Source organism: Notechis scutatus, chromosome 2 (assembly GCF_049901735.1).
Source record: "Notechis scutatus isolate UNSWTSFEM ecotype Mainland chromosome 2, rNotScu1.2, whole genome shotgun sequence".
Lineage (NCBI taxonomy): Eukaryota > Metazoa > Chordata > Lepidosauria > Squamata > Elapidae > Notechis > Notechis scutatus.
Genome location: NC_142010.1, coordinates 87,394,488 through 87,414,810, shown reverse-complemented (window position 1 = coordinate 87,414,810; position 20,323 = coordinate 87,394,488). Strand labels below are relative to the sequence as shown.

The following is a 20,323-nucleotide window of genomic DNA, read 5'->3' as shown; positions in this document are numbered from 1 at the left end:
AACTCTTTCTGTTTCAAGTAAATACCAATGGACTGTAACTATTGAGTTATATACTTTTTCTAAAAATGTCTCACATTGATAGGTAATTTAGCTTTCATAAAAATGCACTCTACTCTATCCAGAAATGCATAATTTTGACACATTGATCCTTGAAATGTCATTTATCTGTGATTAGAGCTCCCTTTCTTAAAGCTAGTTGTCTTGCTCTTAGACTCTTCTTTTAAATCATCTTGTCCCTGGGCTCCTTAACTTGTCAACTTTTAGGGAGCTAAAACTAGATTAGACTCATTAGTAAACCTGGACCCTTTGTCTCCAGCAGAAACAAGACAATAATTTTTTTAATGTTTTCTGGGCATTATTGAACTTTACCTGATATTTTGGAAAAGGTATTTGTACTCATTAAATTCCATAAATGTAACACATGTGCACAAGAGGTAGAACTTACATTATGGTACAGCATTCCTCATCTTGATCTGACTCTTTCAAGTAATGCTCTTTTCAAACTCTCATACATTTTGTCTTTCCACACCAATTCTCCATTAGCACAATTTCTCGGGGTTCCCTCTTTTTTCTTTTCAGTTTAATCTTTTTTTACTTAAAGACAATTCTTGGTTTTCTCTACAGCTTAAAAAACTCATTTTTCAAATGCCTTGCAGTTTACAGGGGCTCAACTTAAAGAAGATATCTTAGCTTGCTTTCAGAGATTATACCTTTTAGTTTCAAAGTTATCAAAATTTCAGGCATAACTGTCATTTATTAAATTTATATGCCCTTCTCTCCCTGTTGAGTGAATCTGTATGGCTTGTGCTGACTCCACACCCTTAGCAACTCTTTGACCGAATATGGTACATTCTTTAAAGTTTAAATGTTTTTTCCATTTCCTTAGCCTCTTTTTTTTTTCCTGCTCAACTTACTTGGCTTATAAAGCCAACCACATCTGCTGCCTATAAGGTCAAACTTTATCGTGTTCCTTTCATTCCACTCATCTCTTACATAAAATCCTGATGGACTAAATTGCCCTTTGTGGGCTAAATAAAATCTGAGATTTTGTAGGAATACTTTTAATGCATTTCAGTATTACTTTTCATACATTTTAGTGAACAGTATAAATTAGCATATAAAAATCTGAAATAAGTTTTTTAAAAAGGGCAACCCATTACAGTCACAATAGGCTCTTAAGAAACAGAAAATAATAGAAAATTGTTTTGCAAAATAGTTTGCCAAATGCAATTTTTTTTTTTAAAAAGAAGGCATTTAATGCATTTAAGAGGAATGTATTTAGAAAATTTACAAGACAGAAGAAAAACTTGTACTTTTCCATTCAGGTAACTAGACGAGAAAACAAGTAAGATTCTTACCAAACTATTTTTGCTGCCTTGAACGCAACAGTTTAGAGAGTTGATTAAAATGTATCCCGAAATCATGTACATTCCTCCTATAATAATATCATTTCAGCCAGCAGTTAGATTAGCTTTGCATAATTAAATATACCTCTGAGTGAAGAACTTAAATCATTTAAAAATATATCTGGAAAAGCTATTAAAAATGTATTCTACAGTATGCCCTGTTAATTGTACTACGTGCCTTTTTGCTTCAAGGTTAGATCTTCAGCCATGTATAATATTCCATATTTATTTGTTGTGTGCAATTAAGAACAAGAACTAGAAGCCAGTATTTATATCCTGCCACATACATTTGCCTAGTTGTGCACTTATTAAAGAGCATTACCGTAAAAGGGGTCAGATTGGTGATAGGATGGTATAATACCGTAGTAGAAAAATGTTACAGTTCCGAGGTTTATTTTTTAAAAAGCCTGACCAAAATAATTTATTCTACACTATCAAGGGTTAGTCCCCTTGGATACTGTATAAATAGAGCATAAGCATATAAGTAGAGAAAACAGAATGTCTCATTTGTGGAAGTGCTTAGAATGGGCAGTTTAAAACAGAAGACAAGCTTATGCTATGAAATGTATGTTTCAGCCATTGAGATGTATTGGTACACTAGCATATGGCTTTGAGCTTTGCAAATTGCAAATCCTATTTACAATGTAAGTAGCTAAGCGAATTACTCTTCTGATGCAGGGTTGTGTATGTGACAAGGGTTTGCAGCTTTCTTTCTAAAAGATATTAAAGTGTTATTTGATCCTCTGAAAATATTCCATTCTTTTAATTAGTAAGTATGCTGCTGCATACCAGTCCGTAGCAAGAAATGAATATAATCTATGTCATTAATATATGTAATAATTTAGAAGGTATACTATCGTTTTGCTAGGCATCATTGCTTATTAGATATTTGAATTTGGGGGACATATAATGCTGAAACATCTGGGGGATGGTTGAGCTAATCATTTAAAAGAATGTTGAGGTGGTTAGGGAAGAACTGGATTCAAATCTTTAGTCATTTAGGAGGCTGAATAGCCCTTGTGTATTTCAGTTGAATCTAAATAGAAAATGGCATAAGGCTGAATGGAAAAAATGATCTTTTATTACAGCAATCAGGTGGTGAAAAATTAAAATATAATTTAACAAAGAACATGAGTGGAATAAGATTATGATGTGAAAGAGAAAGAGAGAGAGAGAATTGGTCTCTCTAATGGCCTTGCATGCTTTTCTTAATAATTGCAAATCCTTATTGTCATTTATATAGCGTTCTTGTTATATATTTTATAATTCTGTGAGTATATTATTATTCCCTGTAGTTTATGTTCCTGCTGGACGGTGTATATTTAGAATTTTATGTTGCCTATTTAGGAATGTTATAAATATTACTCCATGCTCATTCTGGAAGGTAGTTATCTTTGCTTTGCCAGTTTTATCTGATTTTATTATGACATAAATGAAATGCATTCATCATTATCCCCATTTCAAAGATGGGAAAAAAGTATTTACTTAAAATATTAATGCATGTCTGGCATACAATTTGAACTCTAATTTTCTGTATCAAATTGTGTATCTTCAGTGACTTCACCCAGATGGGCATCATTGTGAATCTGACTTTTCGTCATCTTCTCAATCCATCTGAACTGTCAGAATTTAATTGTGCTCTTTACAACTTTGAGCTCAAAATTTCTGTTAAGTGAAACAGTTGTTAAGTGAGTTTTATATCCATGATTTCTGGTGTGTGTGCATGTGTGTGTCTGTATCATATGTTTATTATATATTTAGCTATTGCATACCTCTAAAAACTCCTAGAAAGAGAGGAGAAGCAGTTAAGCAAACCTTGGTTTCCTGTGATCCAAGGGGATCCAGTCTCTGTTTGATTCTGCAGTATATGCTGTCATTTGGCTTAGGGCTCCTTCTGACTTGGATAAAAAGATGACTGTCAGGCCAGAGATTATCTGGGAAGGTCCCTGGTCACTGCAGAAGTCATAAAATCCTAATCCAATCAGAGCCCACACGGATGGCATTGAAAATCAGTTTCCCAGCACAAAAGTCTGAGAAACTCTAGAACTATATTTAGCTAGGTCAACTCACTATGTTACTTGTCAATCCCTTTTTCTTCTTTCCTTATAATTGGATATATGTGCTTGATTTATGCAGATTTATTAGTGTGAAAGATCATTACAAGAGTTCTATGAGATCATTTCTTTCTTATGTCTATATTATTTAGAACTGTTTAGAACATGGATGCCCAGCCTTTTGTCTTGCGTGAGCTGTGTTGAGTGAAGAATTGTCTTGGGCTGCATAAAAATATATATAATATAGTTAATGTGTATAGATCACAATCTTGTGGGGCCGCGTGACCACAATTTGGACATGCCTGATTTCGTGTGTTTACACAAGTGTACCTAAAAGAAGTTAAATGGAAGCAGGCAGGATTGTCCTCATTTCCAAGTACTTAAAAATATTATAATCTTGGAGATTTCTTCCATTCCATGATCAAAGGAAAGCATTGAAGGCTAACTGGCTTATCTCACATGCTGCATCAAATTTATCTTTAGGGAAAGTATCAATCAGAGGCATCTGGGAAGGGGAGGAGTCAACCCCACCAAGCTCTGTTTTCACTGGTAGAGGGCTGTATGAGGCCGTTGTGCTGAAAATGGGCCTGGGGGGAGCCCTCCTGAGCTCAATTTTCACTGGCAAATGGCTGCAGGAGGCAGTTGTGGCCAAAAATGGAGCCCAGGGTGGCCACCTGCGGCCCACCTGAGCTCTGTTTTCATTGGCAGAGGCACTGAAGGCTGGTCCTTTGCTGTTTCCAGGGCAGTCCCATGGGCCAAATCTAAGTACCCCTTGGGCCAGATCCGAGCCCTGGGCCTTGAATTTGACACCCCTGAACGAAGGTGATTCTAATTACGAATTCAAATTATGTTAAGTGCCTTCTAACTGGGATATTTGATCAGGACAATACTTTTCTTTCTTGACATTAAGAATGTAATATTTAATACATCTAACTCTTACTTAAAACTTTGAAAATGTTCATAAAATACCAAACTCACCTCATAATATGCACTATAACTTAATAGTTGCTATAAATAAACTCCCCAGAATTCAGAATTTAAAATTAAAACAGTAAAGAACAAGAGAGTCAAAATAATTTTATAAATTTGCTTTTGGTGTATTTTAAAGAATATTGATTGTGAAATAAGTTAAGTTGAATTAAAAAGCAAAGTTATTGGCTAGCTAGGGAGAAAGACGTCCTGAAGCTTAGAAGATTAAATAGAAAATCTATTCAGGATTGATGTGAAGTATGTACCGTATTTGCCGGCGTATAAGACGACTTTTTTGCCCTGAAAAACATGCTCCAAGTGGGGGTCGTCTTATACGCCGGGAGGACTCCGACTCCCACTTCGAGCTTGAGTTGCAGCCGGGAGGGAGGCTGGGGGGAGCGGTGTGTGTGTGTGTGTGTGTGTGTGTGTGTGGTGGGTGTCACTCGCCACACGCTGCGCAACCTTTCCCCCTCTTCCTTCCTTAGCGGTGTGGGGAGGAGAGGATTCAAGATCCTCACGTGCGGCGTACTTTTCTTTTTCTTTTTTTCTTTTTGCACGCAGGTTTTGCATGCGGGCGGCTGTAGGTTAAGGATGGGGAGCCCCTGGGTGGGTTATCAGGTTTCACGGTGCTTCCAACATGTGCGAACGGTGGGAGAGCGGAGAAGAGAGCGAGCGAGCGCCCGCTGTGTGAAATCCTGCCGTCAAAGCAACACTGGGGGAGGCAGGGTATAAATTTACCAGGTTAATGTAGCAATGGTGATTAATGCCCAGAACATTGTTTGCGGGTATTGGGGTGTGTGTGTGTGTGTGGTGGTGGTGAGGAGAGGTTGTCCTTTGAATGCGGAAAAGTAGGTGTGACCTTGTGTAGGAAAATAAAGAGATCCTTTTAGCGTGTTTGGCTTCTTTGCCTCCCCTCGTTCGTTTTGACGTGGAGATAATGGCCTTCGGGCGGAGGGGAAGAAAACGGTAGCTGGATCATTTCAAATTTCACTTACTCTCCTGCCTCACTTCAATATGTCTGAGCGACTCCAGATACTGGAAGACTTTTTGAATGAAAGTGTTACCTCCATTTTTTTTTTTAAAGAGGGCCACTTGGGAAAAAAAAAGATTCTAAGGAATTCCTTGTTTCTTGATTAAAGAGAAGGCATTGAATATACTGTTCCTTGGCAGCCTTTTCAGTGTCCGGGTTTTTGGTGTGTGTGTGTGTGTGTGTGTGTGAGAGAGAGAGAGAGAGAGAGAGAGAGATCAGCTGTATTGAGAAGAGAACGTTTCCTGTGTTCTCATTTTATTTACAACATATTTTACGCTTAATGGTAAGCAATGAAAATATTTTTAAAACTCATTTCTAAACTCCATAGCTATTTGCATATTCTTGGTTCAAAATTGGATTAGCTCATTTCAAAATTGTCCAAAGCAGAAAAGTGCGCCAAAAAAAAAAAAAAGTGCAAAAGTGGAAGGTGTGTGGAAGAGGGGTAGTCTTATAAGCGAGTATATAACAAACTCTATATTTTGAGTGGAAATGTTGGGGGTCGCCTTATACGCCCAGTCGTCTTATACGCCGGCAAACACGGTAATTTAATTTGGTATATGCATACTGGAATAGAAGAATGCAAATGAAGAGATGCAAAATATTATAGAAAAAATATGAGTGTAATAGAAATATGTTTGGCATAAAATCTCCAAGGTTATGAGTTCACTGAATACTGAAAAAAACTTTGGACTTCATAACTGTGTTTCTTAACTAGACACCATTTATCATAGGCAACTTGTGGCTATAGTATATTGTTCTATTTATTATGTAGAGAACCTAGAGAGTTGAAATCTGTGCCTATTCTGCATTCAGTGAAATAATCTTTTTCTTAGTCTGTTTGAAGGTTATGACTTCCATCATCTTCTCATCCATAAAGTACTTCTTTTCTAACCTTTTATGTGATTTGACTTACTAATTCTGCTAACCTAATGCCTGGCTCTATATAGAGTTAAGTGATTCTGGAAAATTCACGGGAAATCAATCATGCCACTAGCCTCCATTACCATGGGATATACTTTTCTAATGTCTTTGGAAAGCTGGAAATGAAATTTATCTTTGGTAATGACATTCATAAAATCAGATTGCGAGAATATATATACACACACACACACACACAAACACACACACACACAACCATAGATACACATGCATACTCATGACAGGAAGGATAAAAGTATAACTGTTGAGTAGCAGAAATCCTGCTCTTCAAAAAAAGAAAGAAAAAAATGTTTATGTTCATTGGTAAATAATATTTAGAACACATGATTATTCTGAACTTTTTTCAGATAATATCCTTGTAGATACTAATGCACTGAAATCATATCTTTTATGTATTCTGGTGAAGAGAGTATCATTTAATTGAATAGAACTAGAATAAAAGAAATCCTTATTTATTTATATTCCGTTTGGAAAATATGTGTTCTTCTCACCTTTTACACTGTGTACAAACTACGGCAATATAATTGGCATAGAATTCTAGTTTAATTAACTTGAGGAAATTGTGTGAGCTGGATGTTTCAAGTTACTACTTCTCCAAGCAACATCATATATTGCCTGAAGAGGTTCCAGCCCGCTATAATTCCATGACATTTACCTAATCTGCAGAACAGTCTCCCTTGCTGTAGTACTTCCTTTTCTTGATCAAGTAACATAAAATCCAGCATATTTGTCAAAGGTGGATTTCCAGGTGAGGAATGGTGAATTTAACACAACTCCAAATGGACCAGTGAGTAGAATGGTCCTACAGAAACTCTCCAGAAAAGAAGAGGATAAGAGATTGCCAACAACTGTTCCTTGCAAGGAGAACATAGGACTGAGGTTTGAGATGGGGAAATAATGTGAAGAGGGATCAAATCCTATGGCAACATCTGAATGAATTAAAGACCGAGATTGTTAGAAGCAAAAGGAAATAATATAAAGTTGGTTTCTTTGATCAAGGCTAAATCAAGACATATTTCTTTAAAGCTCTGGAAATCCTTTATGGACTTTTTGCTGAGAAGTAATTGAAGTTGTGTGCTGCTGAGCTGACTTAATTGTTGGTTGGGAATGCAAATAAGTGTTTAATTGCTGAGTTACATTTAAGATTTTAAATATACATGAACTTTTTCACTAGTCAAGCACAACTGTACTTTTGGATCTGAGATACAGAAAAAGTTCATCATGTGCTACTTTACTGTAAGTTCTATTTGGAATAGTTCCATCTTACTACATCAATACCTAGGAATAATGGCTAATTGTTATATGAACCTCCTCTGATATGAAACTATATATCACTTGTTCAGTAGCTAAAGTTTTTGTTGCTTTAAAAGAAGATGGCAATTGATGGAAGTCTGAAAATTGTTATTCTTTTTGATTAAGTTTAGGTCATTTCATGACTGCTGATTAGAGTAAAATTGATCATTTGATTTAATATAACTATTATTTTATGTTTAATGTATGGTTTTATTTATTTATTAAATTTGTATAGAAGTACAGTACAGTATATCTCACAAAAATTGATTTTGAACAACATATTATTTCAAACACTGAGTGTTATTTTTTGTTTTGGGATGGTTTTTTTTTAGTAGAACAGCAAAGTACAAATATAACAATTAAACTTATGGTTAATACCCAATTATGGGTATTACTGTCCTTTTTCATATAGAAAAAATTAAAACTGTTAAAACTGCAGGTTCTAACCATGTTAGGACACTTGCCAAATCTCAAAAGTTCATAGCCTCTTGTAGTCACATGATCATCATTTGGGATTCCTGCTGGCTTTTGACTTTGCTTGTTGGAAGCTGACAGCAAACGTTGCAATACATGTCTCTGGGATGCTGCAACATTGTAACTGCAATCCAGTCACAAAGCAACCAAATTGTGATCACATGACCGTGGGAATGATACAACGGTTTCAACTATGAGGACCTAATATAAGTAACCTTAATTCAGCTCTATAACTTTGAACAATTGCTGAATGAGTAGATGTTAAGTGAGGACATTAAGTATAATATAATGTAATGTAATGTGATATGATATGCTATGATATGATATAATACCTAGCCTAAATTTACAGTTTTGTTCTTCTATAATCTCCATTCAGCAGAACTATCATCATCATCAGATCTAAACATGAATTTGAAACTTTGTTACCCATTGCATTGACTATCTGTCGTGAGTAGGAATTTTTTAAATAGAATGGTAACTTTTTGCAAAATGTTCTTCAGATTATAAAAATGTTGCTCAAGTATCCAAGAAAAATGTTTTTTTCCCTTGGGATTTTAATGAAATAATCAAGATTTAATGAAGACCTTGAAGGATTACCATATATATAGTTTATAACTCAAATAATCCATGTATAATTTTACAAATTTAACAAAAATACAACTTAAGATATATATCTGTTTCTTTATTAAAATTAAGATGTCTATACCCTTAAGGAACATGAATTCTCCAAGTAAAATGTTGTTGTTTCATAATGCTAATAAAAGGTTTATCTGCCAGTTATTTCATTTATCTCAACTATTAAAGGCAGTTCTTAGTTCTGAAAACTAGATGATCCATACCTTCAACACATAGAATTTTTTGGGGAAACAAAATATGGGAGAGAATCTGATGATATTGAGATTAAATTACATAACTAAATTTTGGCTCCTACATATGTCAAGACAATCTAATCCCCAGTAGGGTTACATCCAAAGTGCTGTGCTGACATGCTGACTGACTTTCATCAGTGATCAAACATGAATTTTGTAGCATGTGAAATTTCCGTCTTGGGGTTTATGAGGTGGAACCTCCAGAAGGATACTTATGACTTGTCATGCCAGTAATTTCTGTATTACAAAATCTCTCAATGCGAGGTGACAGTATAACCTAATAAATCCTGAAAACTATAAAAGCTTTATTGGGTCAAGGTGAACTCTGCACATTTCTACACTGTCCTGCGTTAATGTACAATTAAAGGCTATAAGAAAAAAAATATGACAAATTGAAAAAGCATTGGTTGCAAGTCAGAATAAGCAAAAGGATTCATGTTACAAAGCATGATACTTTGGGTTAGGTGGAAAATGTATTTTATTTTTCATATCTATTTATTTATTTATTTAGATGCCTTCAAGTCACTTTTAACTCTTAGCAACTGCCTGGGCTAATCCCTGCAGTTTTCTTGGCAAGATTTCAGAAGTGGTTGGCCATTGCATGCTTCCGAGGGTCTAAGAAAAAATGACTCCAACTTTCGACTCTCTTTAGCACAGTAGAAGATAACAACATTACAACCGCAACTTTTTACTTTTACACAACTGTATTTTTGTGATTAGCCGGCAGCAGGTGCGGATGGCTGAGGAGAGCGAGGACTCAGATGAGGGGCCAGGACCATTAGGGAGTGGACTGCTGCCTTTAGAGATTGTGGGGGCTGGCAGCAGCGATGAGGAGGCTCACAAGGAGCTTGTGCCAAGTGCGTGTGCTCGCAGGAAAGAGCAGCTGCTGCAGCACGGGCAACTCGGGAGTAAGGCTGCAAGGTAATGACCCCTCCTTCAAGAAGATAAAAGCCAGCTGTGAAGTGAACTTTCTTTGCAGGAAGCAAAGACGTTTTGAAACTCCAATCTCATGGACATTGCAGTATTTTGGTATTTGAAGACTCTTGTGTTGTAAATTATTTCTTATCTGTTATTCTTGGCAGTCTCGCACAGTTTTGGTGAGGCTTGTGCTTATCAAAGTTAATTAGTTTGCAGAAGCCTTTTAACCGGGAATTCGTAAGAATCATTAAAAGGTTTCTGTTCCCTTTGGTTCATGTTTGTTTTATTGGAAAAGGTTTTGGGTCAGAACAAGTATGTACAAGTCATTTCTATAACAATAAACCTATCTAATTAGCAAAAACAAAAAATCAAGTTTCATTTTTTTTTTAAATTTCAAGTCCAAAATCCAGAAGCTATTTCAGAATAGAAACATGGTTAGATATCTTCTATATCTAATTGGTGTATTTTTCTTTCCTTTTCCCTCTTTACATCATTCTTTTTCTTTTCCTTCCCTTTCCTCATAGTTTTCTATTACTTTCTTGAATTCTTCTTTGTATTTTATATTTTGATAAACTAATAGAAAAGTTAAAAAGAGAAAGTGACTGATTGATGGTCATCCAGCTGACTTCATGCCTAAAGTGGAACTAGAACTCACAATCTCTCAATTTCTCATCCTGATGCCTTAATCACTAAACCAAACTAGCCTTCTATAAATGAAGCTTCCTGAAAAACCTGAACAATAGCCTCCACCTTCTGATTTGCTTATTAAATATGCAGCTCACGTGAATTTGTATGCTGGAACTGCTGAAATTTAGTTGACTCTTACTCACATTCTAGTAATTATCTACGCAAAAGAGTGCTCAAGAATTTAAAGCTTAACTTACATGATTTCCAGTAGGGGTCTAATATTAGAAGCAACTGTCTAGTGATGTTTGGTCTGGATTTCAGACTTGAAGTGTGTAATTTGAGGTAATCCAGGTAATTAGAAGTAAGAGTGCAAAAGTGGCATGATCAAGTACTAGGCAATTACCAATGCCATTTGATTGTGAAACTAACACATGCAGTTTATTACAAAACAGCTAGAACGTAATTTGGTATCCTACAAGATTCGATCCCAACTTAGTAATGTTTAGGGCAGGGATGGACAACTATGGCAATCTTATGACCTGTGGATTCCCAGAATTCCTGAGCCAACTTCCTGGGGAAAATTCTGGAATTGAAGTCTACAAGTCATAAAATTGCCATAGTTGCCTATTCCTGGTTTAGGAAGATCTTATATTTATTATATATTATATTTAAGTGATTGCAGGAATCAGATATATACAATACCAAAACTTTTTTTTACCAGAGTCCTCTCCATGAAATATAGAAGGACATGACTATAAGATGCCCTTTTTCTTAGAGGGGTTGAACAGTATTTGAAACTTTAAAGACTATACAATATTACAAATATTGTTCATTGCTGTAACAATTCTTAAACATTTGTAGAAAATATAAAATGGTCTAAGGAAAAAAATATATTGTTCTTCACAATTGTCATAGCTCATTACACAAATAAAGACTTATCTGCCATGCAGTCATTTTCCATAATCAATTCATCATTCAGAATATTTACTTGCTAGGAATAAATTTTTTTTTTCCAGAAATAGCATACCATCATGTAAGTGTTTAGAAAATATTGTTTCATTTTTGTAGATGAAGTTAAGATCACCTAGTTGCTGTTCAATACTAATTGCAAATTCTTGCATTAAAATTAAATCTAGATGGATCTTATGATATTTAGGATTTATTTTATGCCAGTTGTATAACACCACTGTGAAACATGAATCTCACTGGGAAGATTGACTCCTTCCAACCATTATTTTGCTTGCGATAACAGCAAGAATGGCACATCTAAAGAAGTATTTCCCATCAGCACTGGTTCTGTATAATATACTTCAAAGAGTATGCAATAAATAAAGAAAATATCTGAATTTAAATTCCCAATGGTCTTGTGGCCTGATGTTCACATGCTGATGAGTTGTTAGCAATTGCTTAAATGAAAAATCTTTTCTTTTCTTGGAGGTTATCATGAATAATGAAAGGAAGGAACAGTGGGAAAGAACGGTGCTGTGGCCAGAGGGATAAAATTCCATGTAAGACATACTTGCAAAACTTATTTGAAAGACAATATAAAAAAAGCTCCTATCAAAACTTCAGGACAATGTGCTACTGATGAAAATTTCTTTTGAAAACAGTTTTGATAAATTAATCTCTTGGGCTGTTCCTGTTATAAATTGATTCGGTATTCAGGCTAAAGAAAAAAGACTGGAATATAAAATTAGGCTGACATTCCTGTGGCTTTCAGAGAATCCTGGTTCATTTCTTTACCCAGATAGCTCAGGAGTCAATTATACATGATATGCTGGTAAAAATTAGAAATAAAAAATTCTGAGAGGACATTTTTTGCTTTAGAGATCTTACCAGCATATGGATAAAAATTTGTCACTTCCACTTGGTAATACTGTACTCAATGATCCTAAAGACTTAATACCTTCTCCTACAACAGGGGTGTCAAACTTGCATTGTCACGTGACATATGACTTTTTCTCCCTTTGCTAAACCAGACATGGGTGTGGTCAGCACGTAACGCATTGGCCTGCGGGCTGTGAGTTTGACAGCCCTGTCCTACAAGAACAGGGCTAAAATAATAAGGTATTAAGATGATGTAAGGCATCAGTTCAAAACATAGTTTTCTTTAAACTTAGCAAAGTTTTTCATTAAAATAAGGTATATAGTTTTGAAATAAAAGCCAACACTCCACTTCCCTAAATAGGCAGGAAAATAGTTTATGTCTGCTTTCATTACAGGTAACCCTTTACAAGCAGTAAAGATAAATCAAAATGTTTTATTAGACCTGTAGTTTTCCAGTTATGCTGCCCTTCAGGTTCAGTAATTCACAGATAATCTACAGAGCAGGCAGTCTCTCACATATTACTGTGTTTCTGAACAGCAAGGATGTCCATGCAAGGAGGATGAATGGGATTAAAAGCATCAAGATGGCGGCCATTACTGAGTGGGCAAAGCCATGCTCCATTTCTACAGGAAATCCCCCTTTTTGACTCTTTCTTCAACAGGCACCCTTGCTAAACAACTTCTACCATTCTGTGCAGCAGTGGGGGACCCTACCTGTTCCACTACTGGTTCGGTGATCGTGTGCACGCAGCTTTCCACACACCAGCTGAGGCCTGCAGCCCAACCAGCTGAGAGGATAAAGAAGAGAAAAGCACAGGGGCGGGGTGGGAAGGCCGATCCTGGGTGTTTCTCTTCTTTCTCCTCTCAGCTGATTGTCTCAGGCTTTTTTTCTTTCTCTCAGCTGATTGTCGGAGGCTTTTTTTAAACTACCAGTTCGTAGCATACCACCCCTGGTTCTGTGCATAAAAAGGAGTAGTCTGAGAAATATTGTTGAGAAGACAGAAGTAAAGAAATCTTTCTAGACTTTGACCAGAGCAAGAATATAATTTGAACGTATATCCCCACAGAGGCAGCTTCTACAGTTATCCAAAATTCTTCTTTAGGAATCTAATAGAATGTCACAAACATAACCATTTGGGACAAGTCAGTCTAAGGAAAAAGAATCAGCTAGTGATATATATTTATTTAGGGAATTATCTGCAGGGAATATGTGTACAATAATACTGTAGTTCAACAGAGAATGAAGTTGCAATAGCTTGTGCTCACAGACTGAAACACACCTTGAGCTTCAACGTTCCTCTAATTAAAAAACGCCATACTTTAATTTACTATAAAGAATACAAATACTACTTGATTGTCTCAGCTATCGACTCTCAAGTCCCAGTAAATGTATGGCAATTTACATTGGAAAATGTACTGCAGTAACTCCCTGAAGAGAGAAGCAGCAACAAAATGAAATCAAGCTGGTAACTCTAGTTACCAATCTAAATAAAATATAGTTAATGTTCTTTGTTTCCAACATGAATGTGCACCTCATCTTCTTTTCCCTGTTCACTAAGTCACACAACTCAGATTGTCTTGGTTCAATATCTTTTTAATGACTTCAGACTCTATTTATAACCCAAGCAAATACTTTCTATGGGATTTGCACAATTTTCATCACACCAAAAACTGAAGAGGCTTCTCCCCACTTTCAATTTAAGAGTAATGAAAAACAATGAAATAATCACTCAGTTATATGTGGAAATGAAGATTTTTTAAATGGGCCTCAACTGACAGAAGTTGTGAGATATATAGATGATAGATAGATAGAGAGAGAGAGAGAGAGAGAGAGAGAGAGAGAGAGAGAGAGAGAGAGAACAGACTGTTGGTCTTTAAATATAAATAAGGAAAGGTTTATTTGTCTGAAAGCTACTGCTTTCTGGTTCATGTACTCATATAGTACCAACCACAAGTGATACTAGATAGAGAGATAGAGATAGGTATATAGATATTTTGCTCAAGCTGTGGGAAGCATTTTTCTTTAGTGTTACTCCTGAGAGGTTGCTAAAATGGATACAATACAATAAAAAACAATAACCATTGTTTTGACAATGCAACTTAACCTGTAATATACTATACCTTAAGATAAAAACATTAAGTGCTGATCTTATAAAAATATCATGAGAGTTCAGGTTTGGGCATAGATTTTTGAGTTTATTTTGGCTGACAGTGATTGTCCAAATACCCAGTCATAGAAGTTGTTTTTTTTAGAATGTGCATCTGGTTCTTTGGCATATATACAGTTGGCGTGAATGGAAGTAGGGACATTTAGCAGACCAGCTACCCACTTAGTAACCATTAAAATGAGATGAGTACTGCATTGTGTTGGCCTTCTGCCTATTATTGCCTACTACAACTAAAAGAATACAATATGAGGGAAGGACTGAAATAAAGGAAGGCCATAGAGGGGAGGATCACCCTTTTTTTGTGATGGTTTTGTTAATAGGAAATGTACCGATGCATTATTGTCTGATAAGATAGGCAGAATACAAGAATTGGGAAACAAATCATAAAAATGCAGTTCCTCCCCTACTTTAACAAAAGTGCATCCAAGGAAAGTAGGCATTAAACAGGACATTTTCAGTGATATATGTACTGTTTCTCCAAGGGCAGATTCAATAAACAAAGCAACTGGCCTTTTTTGGTTTCCAATATTGTTATCCTGGCATGCCAGAATTTCTTATCATGTGATCAGAACATACACAAGGGAATTGTGTCTTTACTATTATTTTCACCTTCCTCAGGAATGTTTATGTTAGTACATGCCCTACTTTTAAGGGGGCACCTTACAACATATTGAAAATTACTGCTGTCAGATGGCAAGCTGCTTCAAGGCAAATAAAATCTCTTCTTGTATATTCCATCTCAGAGTGTTGTGGCTTCTGTTTGGTGTGAATGTGTAATAGTGGAGAACATATTTGTTGTTGGAGACCATGTAGTGATACTGAAACCCCCAAGTCAATCTCTGAAACTTCTAAAGAATTCTTTGAAAGCATGAGACACTTGAGAATTGCACCAGGAAATGAAGAGATATTAATTAGGTAGACTTCATTTGAAGTGCTTTTAATCATTGTTTTCTTTTAAAAATGCAAGAATACTGCATTTCCTGATCAGCTCAATCTGTAGACTAGCAAGGGGCTTATTCAAACCAGTTGTGTGCATTTAGGAATCATATATTTAATTTCTCTGCACAGTTTATGTGCAACATGCATTTCTGCTATTATCATTTCTTTCTATTGTTTGTCTGTTGCTATAGCAGTATACCTAGTACATGTTGATGTCATCAGAATCCATGGACTGTCATATATAGTTCTTGCGAATGTCAGACGAATGTCTCAATTCTTTCTGATACTGTTCTACCCTTAACATTACTGTCTTTTGGGTGCAGAGCAGTACTTTCACGTCATGTGTGTGGCCAATTGTTTTTTTTAATCAAGACCAGTTTTTCTTCCTAATTGATTTCTTGATTGTTTATGATGCTCTTTCCTTGTTCTTTAGAATAAAACACCAATGATTATTCACAATTACCTATTATGAGCTGGACTCCCTCTGAGGCAAGACTTTTCAGAGTCTTGAATAACAGAAGGGCAATGACCAAATGTTCCTCTCCAATTACTATATATCTCATGCAGCTACTACATACAATGGGGCCACTACAAAGAATGCTTCTCTTTTGGGTCATACAGTCTTCCTTCTTCCCTGGAAGGACCTTTCAGATACTCTCTAAATATCTGGATAGAGTCATTCACTGGATGTTCCCTCCTATATCATGAGGTCTAGAACCAGTGTAGGCTCACGTTGGCTGCAATCCACTATGCAGGTAGTCCTCCCTTAACATTTGTTCATTCATTCAGTTATAATAGCACTGAAAAGGAAACTTATGACCAATCCACTAAATTCCAGCCATCACAGCATCCCGGTGTTAGGTGATCATAATCTGGGTGCTTGGCAACCATCTTCCACTTACAATGGCTACAGCATCCTATATGGTCACCTTATCAGCATTTGTGAATTTGCCTGACAGCTTTCCACGAGCAAAGTCAATGGGGAAGCCAGCAGGAAAGGTTGCTACTTGCTCTAGCAATTCATTCACAGCCCTCTCCACCCAGCAGTAGCCACCACTACCCCCTCCATCCTACTGTGCTTGTGCCACATACTCTGCCTGCCTGCTTGAAAGCCACCTGAAATGTGTGTAACAACCAAAATCTCGCTTAACAACAGTGATGGAGATTGCCATAGTTAAGCAATGTGGTCATGTGACATCACATTTTTCAACTGCATCGTGACAGAAATTTCAGTCTCTTTATTGTCATTAACTGAACTAGGGTCTGTGTACCAGGTTTCCCATGCTAGCAGCCTGGATCGTGTATTTTGCATTGATTGCAGTTCCCAAGATGTCTTCAAAGGCAACTTTATAGAGACCAAGTATGTACTATACATGCAGTCTTTGATTTATGACTGCAGTTTGGCCCAGAAATTGGGTTGTAAGTGATTAGTAGTGATTTTATGTTCATTTTTCTGCAGTCATTAAACAACCGTGATCATTGTATGTGTGAATCCATCCATTCCAATGGGTCACATGACTGCAGAACACCACAGCTGGATGTAAAGATGACTGGTAGCCAAGCGTGCGACATGTCATATGACTATTTTCAACAGCCAGGCCATAAAGCATTCATTCCATGGTTATTAGAAATGCAAATGGTTAAGCAACCTGTTGTAAGTTGACTACCTGTAGTAATGAGAATGCTAGTTACTCCTACCAACTGCAGCTGTAAATGTATTAGTTATTGGTCAGTTTGGATACACACGCATGAGCACGCACACACAAACACACATTGTTGTCAACTGTAAGTTGTAGTTTCAATTTAAAGAAAAGTGACAACTTCAATTTTGTGTATTTTTGTGTGTGCCTTCAAGTCAGTATTGACTCCTGGCGACTGCTTGGAGAAGTCACTACAGTTTGCTGGTAATAAACAGTCTGAAGATAAGACACAAACAGTCTACTTAACACTGATACTGTTTTCATTTAAGAGAAATGAAACATGTTAATTGGCAACAACACCCAAGAATCATGAAAAGCGCAACAAAGCCAGGCAGGGATGGTAACAGTACCAAGAACAAGCCAAATAAAAATGCCACTCCATAGAGTTTTTATGTTACCCGTTTTCAGTGCGATGCACATTGCAGACATGGAAACCAGAGATTGTGTAGTTGCTATGGTCATTGATTCATTCTTTTATTTATTACCTTTATATCCATCTTCTCCTTTAAGGAACAAGGTGACATACATGGTTCATTAGAAAAAGAACTCTCTCCCTCAAAAGGAAAGAGAGAGAGGCACATTATGCCGTAATTAAGACCAACTGAAACATCATATTGTGAGCGAGCTTATTACACTTACAATTAATTTTTCTTCAAAGTAGAGGTTAAGGAGAAAATGTGGCGGATGAAGGGAGACACTGCAAGGACTAGTTTTCTTGTTAAGAATAGAGGTATATCTGGATGCTATGTTTCCAACCGAATATGGTGTTACACTATCTTGTTTACTGTATAGCAAATATTATTGGGTGTCCAGTCTTGAAAATTAGCTTAAGTGATCATTTCTGCTACTAATCATGGACACTCCGTGATTGAAGAACAGGAAAGACAAGATGGAAGATGTTGTGTTTGACCTCCTAAACTTTCGATATGAAAACAAAGTCTGAAGTGGACTTTTACAAAGCAGTTCCTCTCAAGTTTTTATGGATACAACTTTTGAAAGAGGAAAGGTTTCTAATGAGTAAATAACTTAAGTGTGGGTTTATATTCTATTCAGGAAAAAGGAGAATTACTACTAGGCAACCTTTCCCCATCCCCGTTTCCTTAGAACTGCCAAGATATTTTTTTTAAAAAAATCTCCTGTTTGTAGAACCATCGGCTGCCTGAAGATCTTTTGGCAGGGAAAAGCCCTGTCAGAAAAGCGTTTAAGGTGGATCCTAAACATTTTGCGCAGCCCTGGGAAGAGAGAAAGCTACAGTACTTTCTCGCCAAGTCGCCGCGTCCGTCTCTAACCTAACTTGGCCTGGAGATGCCAGCACTGACCCTACCACCGAGCCACGGCCCCTTTCCCAAGGACCAGCCGAACCCTCATAACCGAAGTGCGCCCCGTCACTCAGAGCAGGAGATCAAACGACCGGCGGCGGCCCTTCCACGTGACCGTCACTACTGTCCTGACGGGATCGCGCGCGCGTGGGAGCCCCTGAAAGTCGCCGGTGCTGGGTTGGTGGTGGTGGGACGGCGGCCTCGCCTTGCCGCCTCTGCCCGACCTTTTGCTCGGCGCGCTTTCCAGCCGGTCCCTTCAGCCGGTCCTCGGAAGCTCCACTGCAGCAGAAAAGCTGCTCCCGCGCTTGGGGGAAGCGTCCCCGGGCCGCCGCCGCGGTTGGCCAAAGCCGAACTGTATGGGAGGAGCCTGGGCTTTAATGCACCATAAGGTTCCCTCAAGCCGCCGCCGCCGTTACCGCAGAAGCCCGAGCGGTCTCCTGCAGTAGCAAGCAGCGGTGGTGGCGCGCTCCCTCTCCGCCTGTGCCTCGGTCTCAGCGTGCTTTGCAGCAGAGCTTTTGACAGAAGCCGCCTCGCTTGCCGCAGCGGCGCCAGCTCTGCCCCGAGAGAGAGACCCCTCCGTTCCCCTTGGCAGCGCGTGGGGCCGGGGATTTGGCGTGGCAAGCCCGTTCCTTCCCCGCCTCCCTCGCTCTCCCCCACCCCGCGCTGAAATTGCGCTAAGAGGGGCGGAAAAAAAAAACACCCGCGCGCGCGAGAAGGAGGATTGGCGCCGGAACGCTGATCTTTGCAGTCCACGGACACCATTTTGTGACCGGCGGCGTTGGTGACTTGGGCATCCCTTGGAATTGCTGCATGCGGAGGAGAGCACGCCAGCCACAAGGGGAACCTGTTGGGCGTCGCGATCGAGAAGTAGCCCAGTTGCGGCACTTCGCCTTGGAATTGGGGATTGCAGCAGCCTCTCTGGGCATTGGGTCTTGCGCGGCAGCGGCAGCCTTGGGAGGAGGGAACTTGGAGCTTGTGCAGCAGCAGCAGCAGCAGCAACGGCGAAAACCGCAGCCCCAGCAGCAGCAGCAGCAGGCGGCGAAGGGGAATAGGACCTTGCGCATCCCCATTCCTGGGTGGAGGCGAAGGAGGTTTACACCTTTGCGCCAACGGCAGGAAGAGAAAGGGGTTTGGACCTTTGCGACAGCAGCGTCCCTGGCAGGAGGAGGAGGAGGAGGTGAAAAGCTTGCTTGCTTGCGTTTTTTATTTTTTTAGTTTTATTTTTTTTTCCCTTGCAGGGCAGAAAAGCATGTTAGTCTCAATGCAGCTCCCCTTCCCTCCTCGCCGCTAATCTCAGTCGTGGTGGGGCGATGATGGATACTTGCCTGCCTGTTCTCACTTCCCACAAAAGTAAGCCCGCTGTCAATGGAGGAGGACATTGATACCCGCAAGATAAACAACAGTTTCCTGCGCGATCACAGCTATGCAACAGAAGGTAATGTAAGGCCAAGCGGGGTAGTAGGGGGGAAAAAAGAGAGAGAGAGAGAGAGCAGCTCCGTTCCGCTGCGGGGAGGCGCCTTGCCAAAGCTCAGCTCAGAGGCATAGATCCGGCAGCAGAATGGCGCGGAACTGAATAACAATCGAGCCTAGGGCGGATTGCGGGGAAGTAGTACAGTGGCAGTGGCGGCGGCGGCGGGTGCCACGGCGTACAGGGGAGCAGCGTGGAGTTATACCGGCAGCATATCGTCAGCGATGCTCGGAAATCTTGGCCGCCGAGCAGCAGGTGGATCAGGAGGGAAGGTCCCTCGGGCAATGTGTGTGAGCCATCTCTAGGTGATGTCAGCTCCAATT

At 38.6% G+C, this 20,323-nt stretch overlaps 1 protein-coding gene across 3 annotated transcripts in view; it reads left to right on the top strand.

Moving 5' to 3' along the window:
* The window catches only part of PPP2R2B (protein phosphatase 2 regulatory subunit Bbeta), a 265,330-nt gene that overhangs the window by 63,874 nt on the left and 181,133 nt on the right, over positions 1 to 20,323 (top strand). Inside the window, exon 1 of one of the 3 annotated variants that reach the window (XM_026688058.2) lies at positions 18,942 to 19,967. The exons of 1 other annotated variant lie outside the window; for it this stretch is intronic. In XM_026688058.2, the coding sequence (XP_026543843.1) occupies positions 19,898 to 19,967 (70 nt within the window). In that variant the 5' untranslated portion in view covers positions 18,942 to 19,897. Of the gene's footprint in view, positions 1 to 18,941; positions 19,968 to 20,037; positions 20,256 to 20,323 lie in introns of those variants that run through there. One more of the 3 variants, XM_087955418.1, reaches the window with a different exon arrangement.